Here is an 18,603-nt window from a genome sequence, read left to right on the forward strand (position 1 = left end):
GAAGAAATTTCCACGTAAAAGGTACCTTCCATTGGACTTCTTTTCCACTTAAACCATAGCGAATCTGGAACTGAAGATTATTCTCTGGAAAGACTGGCTTTTCCCAAGAAATTTTCAATAACCCAATTTTTACAGTAATTTCTGCTTTCACACTAGATGGAGGCAGTGGTTTCACTAGAAATTTAAAAAACAGTATTATGTAACAGTAATTTAAATGATGTTTAAAAAACATTAGTGTGATATAATTTTTCATATCTTATATTTATAAAGCAGTATCTTTTTCTCAAAACTTTCTCATTCGTTATCTCATTTAATCCCCTATAATTTTATGTGATACACACGAAAGGGATCATCTCTATTTTGCAAATAGAGAGGATGAGTGAAAAAAAGTCAAAACAGTGTTCTTGTCCTCTGCAAGTTAATAGTTAACTTGATTAGAAATTGATCCATTGGTTCTGCATGCAAAAGCAACCATACTGAACACGTGGGACATGTCAGTAGCAAACTCTGCTCTACACAGAGCTTCAATCAAAGGCAAAAAGCATGCACTGCGGCCACTCCCACATGTGTAAATTTCCAGCTCTTCTGCTGCTGTCTATTGTTAAGTATTCCCACGTGAAGGTCAGAGACAGGCTTGCAGAGTAAAGCCTTGGTTCCTACAATCTGAGAAAAACAGACTTTTAAAGGGCAGAAATGGAGGTAAAGATGACAAGAATGTCAAGAGCTCTAAAAAAAAAAAATAGTAAAGGACAATATGTAAACTCATCATGTTGTAAAAGTCCCAAAGCCCAAGCATAAGCTCAGGACTTCATCAACAATAATACTTGAGACTGTTCATGACCAAAACTCCTCAACTGTTCCATTGCTACACAGGTTCTCACGCTTGCTCAATTCTTCCGGTGCCAAGAAGACATTCTTCACCAACCAGTAAGATGACGTATATTTCATCTCACGAAAAGATAATTCCCCCTCAGGAAAGGAAGGATGAATGTTTGAAAGACCCTAAGGCATTAGATCTCAGATTGTACTTGACTGAATCATATGGATATCACATGGATACAGCCCGTAGTTTGCAGAAAGGGTGCTTTGAAGTACAATGGTTTACATGACCCCCACAACACCCACACTGGGGAGGCATGAGGAGCTTCCTGCACTCTATGGGTGATAAAACAGTCACGGAGTGCTTATGTGATTAGCCCAAGTTTACAAGGCGGAGCTGGCATTTGGATCCCAGAGTTGAATTCCACATTTTCTAGTACTCAGTAGGCAATATAAGCCCAACTTAGATTCCTTATTTTAGTACTGAAAAGAATAACATTAAATGTTATTCAGACAGCATAAAAAACTGGATCCATACTGCATCTGTCATAGAGGACATGTGAGGGTGTATCTGTGCATGCTTATGGGGACGGGGGTAGAGGGTTTCTTTGCTATCCTGGGTGGGATATTTAGTATCAGAGAAGTGCCACCTACAGTAAAATCACCTAAAATGGAAGCAACCTAAATAGTGGGGGCGAGGGGAGAGCAATCAATTAATTGAGACTTTACATTAATAAAGAAACCTAAAAATTATAACTTTATCCTGTATTTAACAAAATGTAGATTTTAATTCAGATGTATACTAATTATTTGAAATTATAATGAATCAAATATTGATTTGGGGGATAATTTTCCAATAAAATAGTATATAGCACCAAAAGATATTCTTTTACCTCTGCTGCACAATCTTTAATGGGTCATTTCTCAAAGATTTCACAACAATACTAGAGAGATAGATCATATTATCCAAGGGCTTTCTTAATCCTTTGAAATCAAAATATCTTTCAAAAAGTGTTTAAAATATCACGATGTATGTCATCATCCTTGTCTCTTTTCTCTTCTTCACTTCACTTTAGTTATTTTGAATTCTTCTGCTCCCTACACAACCTCACAAATTAAAGCCTTGTGTTATGACTACTCAACTTACAAAAACTGTCAGAATACTCCAGTTAAACTTTTAGATTAAAAACAGCAAATGTTTTCATAAGTACATTAGGAGAAAAACACAAAGTAGTACATTATTTAGAATAATATTACTACTAACTTTCATTCCCAATGACCAATATAATTCATCAAATCGTATGCTGAAAATATTCCTATTGCTAAAAAATTGAGCTATAAATAATTTAAAATAAAATCAAAACTGTAAAACTTTCTAAGGCTGATTGTCTTCTCAATTCCATTGTAAACAGGAAAAAAAAATTTCAATCTAGTGTGATCAGAAAATGGATAAATACAGGTTACCCTGAATCAACTTCAGTCCAAATCTGCTCATCAAAATGAAGACACACAGCACAGCGCGACATACCCACAGAATCAGGGACGACACACACTGGGGCAGAGTCCAGTGAACCCAAAGCGTGATTGATTCGGATCCACATCGTGTAGCCGGATAACAGAAAGATTGGCTGAAACACGCATTCATGAAAACCATTCCTCTGCAAATGGCAATCTTTAGGTTCAGATACGGGATGAACAGATGGAACATCAGAACAGTAAAGGCTGCTCCTGAAAAGATACAAAAACTCCATTAATATACAACATTGATGAAAGCAACAAGATATTTGAGAATTCTGCTTTGCTGTTTAAAAGAGACTGTTTTTGCTCCACTTAAAAACAGTTGCTCTTATTGGAAAGGCATTTTGGAATTCCTAGCTATATCACAATCTTATGTCTTCCCATCAAAATAGACAATAACCCTTATTAAATATTTCATTAGACACTAAATGGGGATGCAAGTGAAATAAGTGGCATTGCTCTAACAATGAGAGAATGACTCAATTAGAGATAGAACCTACAACACTTTGAAAGCTAAGCTGATATTATACCAAAGCAACACAATTTTAAAAGTATAGCTCACAAGTAGCAATAGGGCATTCCCAAGATTGGAAGGAAGGTAAATTCCTTACACGATAAGCAGAGATCAATTCCATGACAAATAGAAGATGTAATTGATAGTAAATATAGCCTAATAGATTGTGTTCTAGTATTTTCTAGTTCAAAGCAATTAAAATAATACTAATTCTTGATTTGCATATGAATCATACAGTCAAGAATATCACCCATTTTCTCAGAGAAGAAAATTAAGAAATTTTTTTTCATAACTGCATCACAGTAATCACTCCACCTCGGAACATACAGAGCCTTTCTCCTCTTCTTTGAAATAGCCCTTCTGCCACTATTTGCTCTGAATATGGCATTTAAGTGGCTAAAGTAGCATTTACTGTTTCCATAGGAATGAGAGTAAGGAGGTTACAAGAAAATGAAAAATCGATATTCTTCTGTCTCTCATTTTCCATTTTTTGTGGCACCTTGTTCTTCCTGTTTCCTCAAAATTACAATCATGGGTGTGTGCATATGAGTGTGTGCATGTGTGAATGAGTGGTGGTGGGTGGAGGAAAATGAGAATGAAGACGTCATTCTGCTAGTAAAAAAGGAGAGGCATGACCTTGTATAGAAGCTCAGCAATAGTCCACTTGGGATCCAAAGGTTAGCATCATCATCGTCATGACAGCAATAACCATTTATTGAATGTTTATCAGGAGAAATTATATCATTTAATCATTATTGCATGAAACATGTCATTCGTTCTCACAGAAACCTTAAAGTCCTATTATTCTCTCCATTTTACAGACAAGGAAATTGAGGCTTAGAGAGGTTAAAAAACTCGCCCAAGTATGTGCAGTTGGTTTCATAGTTCTGTAAAGGCCAGTGAGATAAATGAGGCCCAGGGCTCGTGGAACAGTCACCCAAAAACACCTCTGTTAATGTGAAATGCCATGGAAAGAAAGGAAAGACAATGACAGAACAGGAGCATTCCATTGATTTAAAAATACTCCTGTCAGGCGAGATGAAGGCAGCTATTATTCTCACGTGAGAAACAGTCCCATTTTTTCTAATACTACAAAGGAGAGACTGGAAGCATTAGGAATAGAATTGAGTCCACAGTATTTGAGAAAGGGACCTGTTTTTAAGCAGAAAATTTACATTTTAAGAATAAATGAGCACAAGTTATACAAACTGCAAGTCCCCAGTACAAATACAAATTCAAATCAAGACAGGGCGCTTAAGAGCAGCACATATACTTGAAAACCACTATGACATATCATAAAAGTAAAAATGTATCTACCCTCTTCTAATCAAATGTGCTGTTATTTTAGATAAAACTCTTTGTGGAGAGAAGGAGAATACTATAGGAAAACAATGCCTTGAATTCTTTGTAAAACAGGGAAGGGTGAAAATAAGCAAACACAAATTACTCTATTAGGACACTTCAATCCTTACTAAGTATTTCTCTCTTAAATAATCTTACTACTTCTAAAAGCCATTCGTATGTTCTCTTAGAATCTTTGTGCCACTACCTCTGACTTTTTTCCAAAGCACTGATCTTTAGCAAATGATCTTAGGCTTCTGTAACCCTCGATATTCTCCTCTCATCAACTCTCTAAACCAAACTAAAATGTACAGAAACTAATTTTTCTTGGATTTCCTTCAAGAGTTAAAATGCAACTATGGAGAATTAATTGGTTATCAGAAAAAGTAATTTGAAGTAAAAACAAATTACAATTTTTTCACCTCGTGTGAATTTTTTCAAGAATCACCGATTTATTTAATCTCTCGAAAATTTCCTAAGTAAGTAGATTCTACCTTCCCCTCTTAGGAAGAAAACCTACAAGACTACAGCGATGGCGATATTTCCACAAGAAGTTTTCATTTCACCGTATCCACAGAAAAATAAAACAGCAAAAATAATACATACCTATGATACCTCAACTGCAAAGTACTTCCCGTGAGCGATGGGATTGCATTGGTTGACCATCTGCAAGTCATTTTAGTTAAGTACCCGTCAGTTTCACATGATATATTGATATTGACATCTATTTAAAACACATTAAAATATTAATATAAAGCAAAAACAACAACAAAAATTCAATGAAAATGAATTTTCCTTACGTCTTCAATGGGACTCTAACACAGGATCCATAAGAAAAACTTATCTTGTGGAACAAAATGAAGAGAACCTTAGTCTCCTTACCAATCACATACAATTCAGCATAGCGGTGGTGGCATTCGTGCTCGTTGCAGCAGTACACAGCGTCGTAGGTGAACTTTCCTCGAGGTTTGGTGGCATTCAAATTGGGAAAAGTAACTTGGCTAACACGGTCACCCACAACACTATACTGGCTTTGAGGAATTTTCTCAGCTAAATTCATCCACCAAACAATCTTTTTCGAGGAAACAATCTCGTTTTCATTTTTATAGATGCAGTGAAAAGAAGCGTTAGACCCAACACTTGTCAGAATTTTAGGTGGGAAGTATATGACATCTGTAATGAGGAAAGAAAGGTGGGACATGAGATGAAGACAGAAAACATCACGTTAGCATGTACAACATGTAAAAGAGATTCACAGTGGGTTCAGAATTACACCGTCCGCCCACCCCACCCTCTCCCCCCCCCCCACCGCCCAAATAAGTGTGCTAAGAGACTGCATAACTGTAATTGCCTGTTCACAGACGGTTACCTAGTGTGCCAAGCACACCTCTCCTCAAATGATTTGAGCTTCATAAATGTCTTCAGTATTTTCTAAACCTAGAGACTTCTTCATTATAAAATATGCTTTAGCGAGTAATTGTCGCTTGCTGACGGATGGGCAGAAAATTAATGAAAATGAAATAAAGTCTAATTCCACAACGTCTTCCATCAGATTCTGCTCTCATAATCAGTGAACTTTAGGGTGAGTTTTAAAATCAAATCACTATAGGACAAAATCCGGAAGAAAAAAATGGTGGTTGCCATTGTCTCATCTGGATATACAGAAACTTCAAATAAGCAGGTGAAGTAGAGAAATAAGCTTTAAATAAGAAAACTAGTAAGGAAATGTTAAATCCATGATTCACCAATATACAAAGCAGGAATAACTGTAAATATTGGTCTGTAATATCATTTTAAGTTATTTAATGGCAAGATCCTATGGTTGAGGACAAGGGGAACCAATATTTTCCTAAAATATTCTTTTTTAATGCCTATACACTATTCCATACTAGGTTTTCAGTCCCCTATTGTTGGAAACAGCTTGCTTATATTTTTAATTAGAAACAGATAAAAATAAATGTTTACAGAGGAAGAAATTATTTCTGCCATCGTGCATTACAAAAACAGTACATTTCAATCGCACAATTTAAAGTAAAGCCATTTTCTGCTGATAGAATATGGATATCTGTTTTCATACATCTCTTCTGGATTACACACAAGAACAAAAACAAAATAGCTTCATTAGTTTTTACGATGTTTTCTCTTTTCTGTAATAGCCTGCTAAACTCTAATGTCTTTATAGTCACAATCCACACAGGAAATTCGCATTTTGTATGTCTAAGGTCAAGCATAAACAGGAAAAAACTCTGCAGCACGAAATTACTGGACGGAAGCCAGTCCGCTAGGTCACAATCCTACCTCGGGTGCAGCACAGACTGCGAGACCATTGACCTGCCTTCAACACGCTCCACATCCCATTACTGAACTGCTGCCAAAACCTCAGAATAGTTTCATTGTTTAAAGAGGACAAGTGAGATTTCAAAATTTAAGCTGAAGATTTTAATTCTAAAGATAATAAAAAACTCAAAGCATTTCTCTTCAAAATTGAATGCTTAAGTAAGGCTTAACTGAGAAATAAGACTAAAGTTGTAGTATTTTAGCATGATTAAATGCTAAAATAGCTTAGAAAGAAGAAAAAGTTACTAAAATCCCAATGATTAAAATTTTCATGGAACAAATGTATTGTAATTGATATGAGGTAAATGTTGAATATTTAATTTTCAAAATAATATAAATATATATTTTATCTCATTTAAGATACCACATTAGAAAAGCTGCCAAGTATGAAACGTAGAAATCGCCTAATATATTTCTCCTCTTCTTTGGCAGCAACAAGAATGCAGTTAATAAAGGTATTACAAGAATTCAGCCCTTCTAAATTGTTTTCAGGATGTACCATAACCTAACTGCAATATTCTTGGACTTCATAAGTTCTGGAAAGGTCCTGGGTTTGCCTATAAAAGTCCAAGACCTCCCCTCAGCTACAGAGAAAGAACCTAGCCACTTCATTTTAAAAGAATCCATAAGAATTCCTTGATTAGGAACAGTCAACGTTTCAGTAACTGTGCATTTGGTAGGTACAGCTTTAATTTATCAATCAGTAAAAAGCAGTAGTTATAAAGGTGCTGAAAATCAGCATTCTGTTTGCTATGGCAGCAGTACATCAGGTAACCTCTGTTAAAAAAAAATCCCAAGGGTTTGGAAATAATAAAGCAGTCGCGCTAATTCATGCTAAATAAATTAACGCCTCAACCTTACAGAATGTTTCAGTTTGATGGCTGTCATTATAGCACCTATCAGTGAACTAGCAAGGAGAACCTAATAACAGGACGTAGTTAGACTTAAGAGAAAAGGATTCAAACCCCTTTGTGCAAAGAATAGGAAGTTCCCAAATTTGGAGAAACAGACTTTGCTGTTGCACAGGGTTCGGACAACAAGGGTGGAAATCGCTGCAAAGGTAATTCAGTAAAACTAAACCGAAAAAACCTAACCAACACCAAAGCCTCATTAGCAGGACTCATGAAGGAAATGAAATGTCCCACTAAAACGCTCTACGTAATTAGGCTTACTGCTTACTAGCTTTGAGTATCAATTTTTAGCGTTGCTGGAAATCTCGCATATTTATACACTATGCACTTCATCTCCTTTCAGTGGTTACAAACACGAACTTGTGAATTAGACTGCCAGTTCTGCTCCTTTCTAATTGTATGAACTTTTACAAGTCATTTAACTGCCCTACATCTCAATTTCCTAGTATATAAAAGAGGAATGAGAGTACATACCTCATAGGGTTGTTGAAAGGATAAAATGATGATATATGGAAAGCACCTACAACAGTGTCTGAGACACAGGAGGCACCTTGTAACTGTCCTTATTATTATTATTCAGTAGGGAATGATGAGCCTAATTCCACCTTTTCTTTGTGATTCAGCACACATCATTACCTCATGACAGCAGATGACACTGTTAGAGACAAATGTTCTCGGGAGCTACTCCAGTGTGTAAGCTTTTCTCCCCACTCTTGGTGACCTAAGTCTGCTTTCTTTTAGCCAGTTTCTGTCCTTCCCTTAAAAATCACCTGTTACCACACAGTGGCATCTAAGCTGTGCAAATTTCTTAAATTAGTAAGCCTAACTTGTCTCTCATTGCTAAATCAACAGATTCTGCCCTTTGGGCAGCTGTTTACTCACTGTCTGGATTTTTTTTTCACCTATTTTCAGATTTTTCTGTTTGGGATGTCTAAAGTCACTAGAGAGACAGTCATGGTGAATGAGTAAACGGCAAGCTGTTAATGGTAATATCGTTAGATAATGTATAAGCAAATAAACTTGCAAAGTTTCTTTTCAACAAAACATTTTTATTACCTTCATGTACACTAAACACTAAATATTTGCATATGGAAGAGCAAATATATGTGTGAGTGTGCTTTATATATATATTATTAAATCTGATTATTTTATATGTGAAAGCATAACAATACGATCCAACAGATTAAGAAACCAGGCAAATTCAATCCTACAGATACTGACATGAGTTAGGAAGGTAACAGAAGAGTAAAAGGTTTAGTAAAAAGTAAAATAGAACTACAAATATGTCCACCCAAAGGCCTAAAAGCTTAGGTTGAACAACCCAAAACAAAATCTTATGTGAAAGGTAACACAAATAATGATTATGTTGGATCAAAAGTTCATCTAAAATTTTTCATCTTAATCCAATTGAATATGTAACATTGCTAAGAATCATTATTCTAGAAAGGTATAAATGGATAACTCAAGTATTTTCAAACTTTAAGAGCAATGATGATTCTTTTAGAATTTTCCTCTTCTTCAGGGTAGGTTTTCAGATCTAATTAAAAAGTAAAACGGTAATGACTGAAGCCATTTTCTTGTGGAAGAGAAACATTTCACCAGATGGTTAAATGAGGGCAGCAAGCCACAGGCCACTCAGTGGGGCAGGCGCTGCTGCCTTGCACTTCCTTTATAAACTTCCCTTCTGCCGCCCACTTCAGCCCACCCCACGGGGCAGTCTTTCAAATTTGATGTTGTTAATTTATTCCTCTCTACATATTTCACAGCTAGTCCTTAAAGCCTATTAATCAATGATACATAACTGAAGATAGATTTAACTTTCCTCAGAAAATGAAAAATTCTAAAAGCTGAATTGTTTGCATCATATTATACACATTGTGATACTCAATGATTACCTGAGGAATAGAGACGAGACTGTCAGGTCTCCTAAATCTGCTCTCACAAGGTCCCTGACTTTCCCAGTGAGAATTAATGGCTCCTGCTGCTTAGCGCTCGGGTTAGCTCTTCTCACAACCTCACTTTGCTAAGCAGTTAGTTACATATCATGTCAATCTCTCACTCTCATTACATTGAGATTTTGAATCCTGAGATTGTGTATGTATAAACTATGAGAGTTCCTACCTACTATTTACTGAGCACTTTAAGGGTAAGTAAGGCACTTTATGTGCATTATTTCATTTTACCCATATAAAAACATGCCTATTTCACAGACGAGGAAATTGAGGCATAGGAAGGTTAAGAAACTTTCCAAGTAAGTGGTGGGGCCAGAACTTCTATAAACTTGGGTGAGACTCCAAATAAACCATTAACGCTCCTTACTTTTTGACTAATCAATGCTTTTTACATAGTAGGGAATCAATAAATAAACTTAGTTAAACGTGTTAAATATCTGCTTAGTGTTTTACCTGGTACTTGCTATCTCCCTACGTCCACAATCAATCTGAGAGAGTCTGAGTAGGAATAATTTTGCCCATTCAACAAACCAGACAACCAGTCAAGGGACCATGAAGAGTCTTCCTACCGTCCCAACCCAGCGTGCGACAACGCTAGGACTATTCTTAGGCTCTTGAGCTCTATGTAAAACATCGCACCTCATCTTCATGAGGAAATTGGGAATAAACTGCAGTTTTTCTGATGTTAAAGATAACTTGAAAAATACGAAAACGAAAAGTGCAAACTCTCAAAAGTTAGTGTCTGGAATGAAAGAATTATCGTATTATATAATATATAATGTTCAAATAAAAGTTTAATATCTGAAATTTATGTCAAATAAACACATCTGATTTTCAAATGTAAATTAAGGGAACATCAATCCAAGTAGTGTTCTGAATTTGTGAATTTGGAACTTTTATATTAACTCTACCTTTTGAATAATTCAGCAAGATATTGCTATGGACATATGCAAACTTGGGAGCTCTTAAACAAGTTTTTGTTGACAAATTAACTTGTTCAAAGTTTAAATTAAAAGTTAATATTGTGTTCCTCCTCTCGGTTTACTGCCACAAAAGATGGTTATAAAAAGCTAAAGGCAAATTTAGGAACCATATTCCCCTCTCAGTAGAAGGTACTATTACAAAACCTACCTTGAGTGGTGAAGACAAGAGGGGTGCTCCAGTCACTCCAGACTCCTGGCCCATCCAGTCTCTTGCCCCTCACCTGAACCTCATATGAAGACCCAGGAAGCACGCTGCCCACCAGCAGAGATGTCGCTGAGACAATCTCATCAGCCTGTTAAATATTATTGGAAAATATCAGAGCATCAAGTCGACGTGGAACCTTTACCAAAACTGATCACAAGCAAATCTCAACAAATTTCAAAGAATTAAAATCACACAGAGTAGTTAGCTGCCCACAGGGGAATTAAACTGAAATCAATAATCACATAACAAACGTTTGCACACAAGTCAATAAAATTTGAAATGGCCCGTGAGTCCAAGAAAAAAATCACAATGACAATCAGCAGACATTTTTAACTGAATGACCATGAATATTGACCTTGGAGAATTTGAGAGGTACAGCTAAAGTCAGTGGAAGCTTCAAGCCAGTGCTGACATCTATAACGCACACACAGAAGGAAACGATGAACAGTGATGGACAGAGAACTACAAACGTCCCTAGAGGAAAGCATCGCAGAAGGAGGGCCTGAGTAATTTTAAGAACCTGAACCACAACTAGCTAAGAATTGCTGAGCAAAGAAATTCAGTTTCCCAATGACGTACTCCGAAGCTCCTGAACTCCCTGGCCGCTTAGCCTGGGGGCACCACAGTCTACAAACGGTGAAAGGCATTGGGAACACATGAAACACTGTCAGAGCACCTATCTCTAAATCCCATTATCTCCATCTTACAAATGAGAAAGCTGAAGCCCGGAGAAGCCTTAACTCGGCTTTTTCCATACATGAAACTAAGGATTCCCATTCTGCTCTTTATGGAAATAAAGTCTTCAAAAAATTAGCCCACATCTAAAAGGATAGGTTTTTACCTCTAAATTACATAACAATTAATTCCACGAAGTCAAGTGCGGAAGTCCTCACATGCCCCGAGTCTCTTTATGATCCCCTCCTTCTCCCCTACCATCTTGGATTCGTTCACACTCACCCCCTAGGCCGCCAGCCTCTCATCCAGCTTAGGGCTTCTGAACTGCTGCTTTCTCTATTTGGAACCCAGTTCCCCCAGATATTTACATCACCGTCTCCTTCAAACCCTCGCTCAGATGTTGCTTCTCAGTGAGATCTTCCCCCACCGCCATGTAATACTACAACCCGCCCTGTCCCACCAGCACCTCCACACTCCTCTTATCCTGTCCTACCGTCCCACTGTCTCCTGAGGCAAGCAGAACAGCTCTCGACATCTAGTAGGTGCCCAATAAATGCCTACTGAAAGAAGGAGAAAAGGGGTCTACCCACTTTACATTACAAATGCATGCACTGCACGTAAGCAAATACACTGAACCATGAAAAAACATAAAAGGATGAAATGCAAAATCAGAAACCAGGGAAGGTCTGTAGGTGAAGAAATTATAATTACGATTCAAGTTCCTGTTCCTGGACGTCCTGTAACCATTTAGCTCTGTGTGTGTGTCTGTGTGTCTGTGTGTGTGTGTGTGTGTGTGTGTGAGAGAGAGAGAGAGTGAGGGGGGCAGGAGGGACAGACAGAGAGAAAGAGAGAGAGATCAATCTAATACATGTGAACTTTTTGGCAAGAGGAACTTTTTCCGGCACTAAACTCAGGAAGGAAATTGTCATGCTCCTCAATAGACAAGATGGATCCATGCATAAGAGATATTGAGTAATACGAACAATTTTTCTAAAAGCATTTTACAGAAGATGCAGAAATGCTGTTGACATGGTCATTCCCTATGCTGACCTTCAATGGAGCCAGTGGTACAACATTAAATGATCACTGATGGCTCTTGAGGGAGCATCGCATGGGCACTGAGGGCACTTTCTACGGGACTTGGGGGGAGTCTCAATTCTACTTATGTTGCTCCCCAACTTTTCCTTTTATTTACTAAAATATACTTACTTCTCTCATATTTATCGTAGAATTCTCTGAATATTTCACTTGATATTGAAGTTGAAACGGTAAAAGTGTTGGGCTGGACCAAGAAATCTTTAAATGACCACTGTCTGTAATTTCCATATGCAAACCTAACGGTGGATCAGGCTTCACTTGAGAAACAAAGAGAACACTTTTAAGTCAAGCAATTTTTGTGATAATCATAAAATGAAGTCAAAATGAATTTTTAGCAAATCCTGTTCTTTCAACTATTTAAAAGGTGACCTTATTCAAGGGCTAACTAAGAAACAAAAGAATTGGGTCTACTCTGTGTACCTTATCATAAAACAATCCACATATCTTCATTTCCTTCTCCCCAATTGATAACAACTATACATCAGTAAATGAGGTTATTTTGATAAATGTGAATTGTCACTGTTAAAAAGTCTGCTTAAATTTATTTAACCTAGCATTTCCCAAACATATTTGAAGCCTCCCCCCACCACACCCACCACTTGTCTTAATGGGTGACAAGGAAAAAAGCATTTGCAGAACTCTATTTGGAAAATACATACAGATTTTACATGCAAAATCCAGGCAAACATGCATGCGAAATTCAGCAAATCTATTAATTTTGAAATACAACAATCCAGACACACCTACTCAAATAACCCAAAGCATGCATAATTTACAAGCAATAAACAAGCATTATGAGGCCCTGGCTTGTCACCAGAAATAGGGGTGGAGTTTCTTAGTCTAACGGGGTGTTTAACCTGGTAAATGATTCCTGAGTTCATGTGTATACGTGTGTGTTTATGCATGTATATATGCATTTGTGTATATAATATGTGAAGACGTGTCATGTATATAGTCCTAAGCATGCAACAAAACCTTTAAATAATTTATAGAAACAATGGAAAGATCTTACAATAAAGGATTGATTGAATAAATTATGGTCCAGCCCTATATAGGAAATCTATACATCAATTAAAAATCATACAGGAGGAGAACATTGAAAATACTTAATATTGTTAGTTTTAAAAGTTTATTGAACAACATCTATAATTAGAGTCCTAATTTGTTAAAATTATCAAATAAAAGGATACATATAAATATGTGTTAAAAATAGGAAAAATGCCAAAATGATAGAAAATAGATTATGCATTTTTCTTCTTTATACACCTCTATGATCACAAGATTTTTACAATTAACAGGAATTACTCATGCACATAGAAATAATCATTACACTGAAACATTTACTGATTTGAATTTTATTTTCAAGAAATAAAATAGTACATAAATATTTTTCACATTCTATATTTTCAGGAATTTAGATATAGTTTTTCTCTTTTCCTTTGTTCAAAATTAATGAAGTTTTTACTTTATGTGACATATTACAAATTTTAGTTACTTTAAAGAAGGAAATCTAAACATTAAAGGCAGAAAAGGTGAAATTCACTGAGTTTCCACGGCCAAAAAGATAAAGATACCAAACAGGAGTGAAATCATAAAATATAAACTATTGTACATTTTCTATCTGCATACAAATTCACCTTAATATTAGAAATCTAAAAATAAATTTTTCCCTGGACACCCTATGTACCCCATCCCAGACAGACCCCATCGACCTGCTTCTGCCAGAGCAGCATTCCTCAGAAGGCCTGGCATTACTCACCTTTCCACTTCGCATCCCGTTCGTTCCCCACCCTCCCTACTCCATCAGACCTTCCTCCGCCCCAGTCCACTGAAGCTGCTCTCGTCATGGTCACCACCCTTCACAAATCCAATGTCAGTTGCCTGATTCATTTCACTCCACCTCTCAGCAGCATTCCATACAGCTGCTCACTCTCAGTGGCTGAAATACTCTTCCCACTTGGCTTCCAGCCACCACAATCCTTTGCTCCTCTTTTCTCTCGGATCACCCCTCAGTCTTTCTCTCACTGAGCTCTAAATGGGTAATCTCATACAACCCCATAGACATCTATATGCCAGAGACTCCTAAATATATATTGCCCCGGTACTCTAGGCTTACACATCCACCTGCCTACTCAACATCTCCTGAGTTTCTAATAAGCATCTCAAACATAATGTGTCACACATATCTAATCCTCCCCAAATGTCCCCATCTCAGTAAATGGTACCAGCACTCATTAACATACTCAGGCCCCATCCTAAGCATTATCCTTGCTTTCTCTCTGTCCTTCACACTCCACATCCAATCCACTAGAAAGTTCAATCAGCAACATCTCCCAAACAGATCCCCAAGCTGATCATTTCTTTACTTCTCTTTACCCTAAACCAACTGGACAATCCCAACAGCCTCCTATCTGAGCCCTCTGCTTCCACTCTTGCAATTACCCTTCCTCCCTTCCCCATCAATTTCCTTCACCACAGATAGAGTAGACACACACACACACACGCACACCGATCATATCACTCTCCTGGGTCAAAAGCTTCCATTGCGATTAGTAAAATCCAGACTCTGTAACCCTGGCCCACGATTGACCTGGACCCAGATGACTCTCTGACAACACTTCCAAACATTCTCCTCCCTCATTCGCTCTGAGCTCAAGAGCCTTCTCTTTGGTTCTTCCAACTGCCAAGCTCATTCCACCTCAGGTACTTTGCGAGTGCTATTCTTCCCGCTTCAAGCACCTTTTGCTCTGGATTTTCGCATGGCTCTCTCTTCTTACACGGCTCAAATGCATCTCCTAAAAGAGGTCTTCTTTGACCTCCATTGCTGAAATAATAGCCCTGACCCTGAACACTCTCCATCACACCACCTGTCATTGCTTTCAAGGCACTTAAAATTTTTGGACATTATATGTCCAAAGATAAGGAAAGATTTTCCCCCAAACTTATCCCTGAAAAAAGACAAAATTCTTTATTAGGTTCTTATAAAATCCATCATAGCACCTTCTCTTAACTATTTTATTTTCAAAAACAATTCACTTCAATGCCGGCTTTAAATGCTTCTAAAAGTCACCTGACAGAAATGGTTTTAAAAAGAGAAGACGGTGATATTTTACAGATTTTGCATTTTTTTCCTGTGGTAGAACTTCATGACTGAATTGCTTTGATGTCATTGTAGTTATGTTGTGGAGATTGCAGATATATTCCTAGAGGACAAATTATTTGAAAATCATAATGTCAAAATATAATGTCATGTGCAGATTCAAAAAGTGCTAAATTCCCAGTAACTTAGAAAAAGGTGACGGTGAAGATATGTGGAAAATTGTGTCAGGTGCCTTGAAAAGTGGCTCCAGTGATGTCAAAAACAATGATGAAAAGATGCACATAGAGTTTGCATATAGTGATTTCAGGAAATATAGGTGGAAAATAGTAACACTGTTAAATTATATATCATATATAATTATTCTATGTATCATATATAATACACAATTTAACACACATGCACGAAAGTGAGTTAGCAAATTACACATTTTAAGATTTGCCTGTATTATTCACATTTGTAATTACATATTCAAGTTGATCAAAATTTGGGGAATCTTTGCACTAAAAATTTGCGGCACTGCCTATTATTTGAGTTTTTCTTACACTCAGATTTGTACAGTGAATTATTTACTTGTTTCCTTTTTTAGTCTGTCCCTGCTCTACAAGGCAGCAACTTTGTCTCATTCACAAATGAATGAGCTCCCAGATCAGCTCCAGGATCAGCGGCTGACACACATGAGCCTCTAAGAAATATTTATTGAAGGAATAAATTTAGGTGAAAAACAAGCTTCTAATTATTCAGAAACGGTGATCTGAGATGGGAAAAAGTGGTAACCAAACAATACATGTCTGTTAGACAGATACAGGATTTAAAGAAATCAAACTGTTTTCAAGAAGGAATTTAAAGTACAATTGCAGAGGCAGCTACACTGCTGTGAAATCATTCCAGAAGCTGCCCATAACATTCTCTAGTACTACACTTACCATCACAGCCTTGGTCAAAGCAAGATAAGCTAATGAAAAATTCTGTAAGCAATTTTTTTTTATTTATTTTATTTTTGGTGAGGAAGATTGGCCCTGAGCTAACATCTGTGGCAATCTTCCTCTATTTTGTATGTGGGATACCTCCACAGCATGGCTTGAGGAGTAGTACATAGGTTGATGCCCAGAATCCAAACCTGTGAATCCCAGGCCACTGAAGCAGAGCATGCAAACTTAACCACTACGCTACCAGGCTAGCCCCAGGCAAGCAATTTTTAACGTGTTTGTATGACTGAGGTTTAGATTCTTTTTTTTTTTTTTAATGCACAACTTACCGACATTTATGGGCTGAACTGACATTAGAGGTGACTGAAAAGTTACTCCACCAGATGTGACTTGGAAATGCATAAGGAGAGTGTGGTCGAGTCTGGTTGCTGGCACAGGCACTCGGCATTCACAGCGCCCAGCAACACTGCAGTTACACTGAGCAACCTGAAAACTGCCTTTCTGGGGAACCAGAGGCCACTCTTCCGACGCTTCAGGCCTAGATGAAAAAAGAAGGACCAAATATTGACATAGATGTGAAAGTATTGGATATATTTAAAACGTAGGACACAAAATCCAAATTGAGGTAAGCTATTCTGGACACGCAGCTTAAAAGGCATCTGGAAAAAAATACATTATATTGAGAAACGAAGATAAGCGTTGAAGCGGCTTAGCCATCAGATACAACAGAAGCAAGAAGGGGGTGAGGCACCAGGGAAGTACCAAAGGCAGAGAAGTACTGCGATCCTAAAGCCCTGAACCCAGAGAAAACATCTTTCAAACAAAGACGAAATAAAGGTTTCCTTCAGACACAGCAACACTGAGAGAATTCATCATCAGACCTGCATTGTAAAAAATGCAAAAAGAAAATGATAGCAGATGGAAGTCTGGTCCCACACAAAGAAATGAAATTTAACTAAAAGGGTAAATATTTACTGACTGTTTTCAGTAAAAACAATCACCTTGATGTAGTGTGGGGGTTATAACCAGGTAGAAGTAAAAGGGATGACATTAGCGCCGAGCCTAGGGACGCAGGAGGTAAGTAATGTGCAGTTGTCATGTTCCTATACTGCACACTAAGTAGGGTAACATCACTCAGAGGTACAGTGTCAGTTAGACTATAATAAGTTAAAGACCTGTGTTATAAACCCCAAAGCAACCATGAGAGTAATCAAATAAGAAGCTTATAGCTAAGAAACTACAATAATCAAGCCAATGGAGTATTAGCATAAAGATAGGAAAACAGATTAATGAAACAGAAGAGACCAACACCTATACGGACAACCAATTTTCTACAAAGGTATGAAAGCAGTGCTGTGGAGAAAGGGCAATCTTTTCGATAAATTGTGCTGGAACAATGGGATATCTATATGCTAAAAAAAACCCTTCATACCTCACGCCAGATACAAAAATTAATTCAAAATGGATCATCAATCCAGATGTAAAACCTAAAGCTACAAAACTTCTAGAAAAGAATATGGAAAAAATATTTGGGACCTTAGGTTGGGTAAAAATTTCTTAGATGCAACGCCAAAAGCATGATCCATAAGAGAACAAATTTATAAATTGGACTTTTATCAAGATGGTAAACTTCTGTTCTTTGAAAGACATTATGAAACATAACACAAAGACAAGCCAAAGACTGAGAGAATATATTTGCCAATCATCTACTGATAAAGGACTTGTGTCCAGAAGGCATAAAGAACTCTCAAAACTCAATAATAAACCACGCAACCCAATTAAAAAGTAGGCAAAGATTTCAATAGTTACTTTGCCATGGAAGATAGAAGAATGAACATAAGCACTCGAAGAGAAGCCCAACACCGTTAGTCAATCAGGAAACGCAAATTAAGACCACAATGAGATACCACTATCCACGTACTAGAATGGCTAAAATTAAAAAGATGAATCACACCAAGTAATGACAGGGACGTGGAGGAATTGGAACTCTAATAAACTGTTGGTGGGAACGTACAATGGCACAACTTTGGAAAATGGTTTGGCAATTTCTTAAGTGGTTAAACATACACCTACCATAGGAGTTTTAAAAAAAAAACTGCAAGTGATAAATATGCTAATTAAAACTTCAGCGTGGAGAAAGTGTTGTTTTGGAAACTGCTAACTAACCTATACATGAGCATTCAGATATAAACACAGTGTGAAAGAAATGGACCCTTATCTGACT

The 18,603-nt window shown here is 37.1% G+C and overlaps 1 protein-coding gene across 8 annotated transcripts in view; it reads right to left on the reverse strand.

Annotated features, from left to right (window-relative positions):
- LEPR (leptin receptor) overlaps positions 1-18,603 on the reverse strand; it is a 73,771-nt gene that overhangs the window by 24,024 nt on the left and 31,144 nt on the right. For all 8 annotated transcript variants that reach the window (XM_070592254.1, XM_070592249.1, XM_070592248.1 and 5 more), the window contains exons 6-12: positions 16,709-16,917; positions 12,465-12,610; positions 10,524-10,668; positions 5,075-5,365; positions 4,799-4,916; positions 2,348-2,547; positions 26-174 (exon numbers count right to left, since the gene is read on the reverse strand). In XM_070592254.1, the coding sequence (XP_070448355.1) occupies positions 26-174; positions 2,348-2,547; positions 4,799-4,916; positions 5,075-5,365; positions 10,524-10,668; positions 12,465-12,610; positions 16,709-16,917 (1,258 nt within the window). The remainder of the gene's footprint in view (positions 1-25; positions 175-2,347; positions 2,548-4,798; positions 4,917-5,074; positions 5,366-10,523; positions 10,669-12,464; positions 12,611-16,708; positions 16,918-18,603) is intronic.

Source organism: Equus przewalskii, chromosome 24 (assembly GCF_037783145.1).
Source record: "Equus przewalskii isolate Varuska chromosome 24, EquPr2, whole genome shotgun sequence".
In the NCBI taxonomy this organism is placed as follows: domain Eukaryota; kingdom Metazoa; phylum Chordata; class Mammalia; order Perissodactyla; family Equidae; genus Equus; species Equus przewalskii.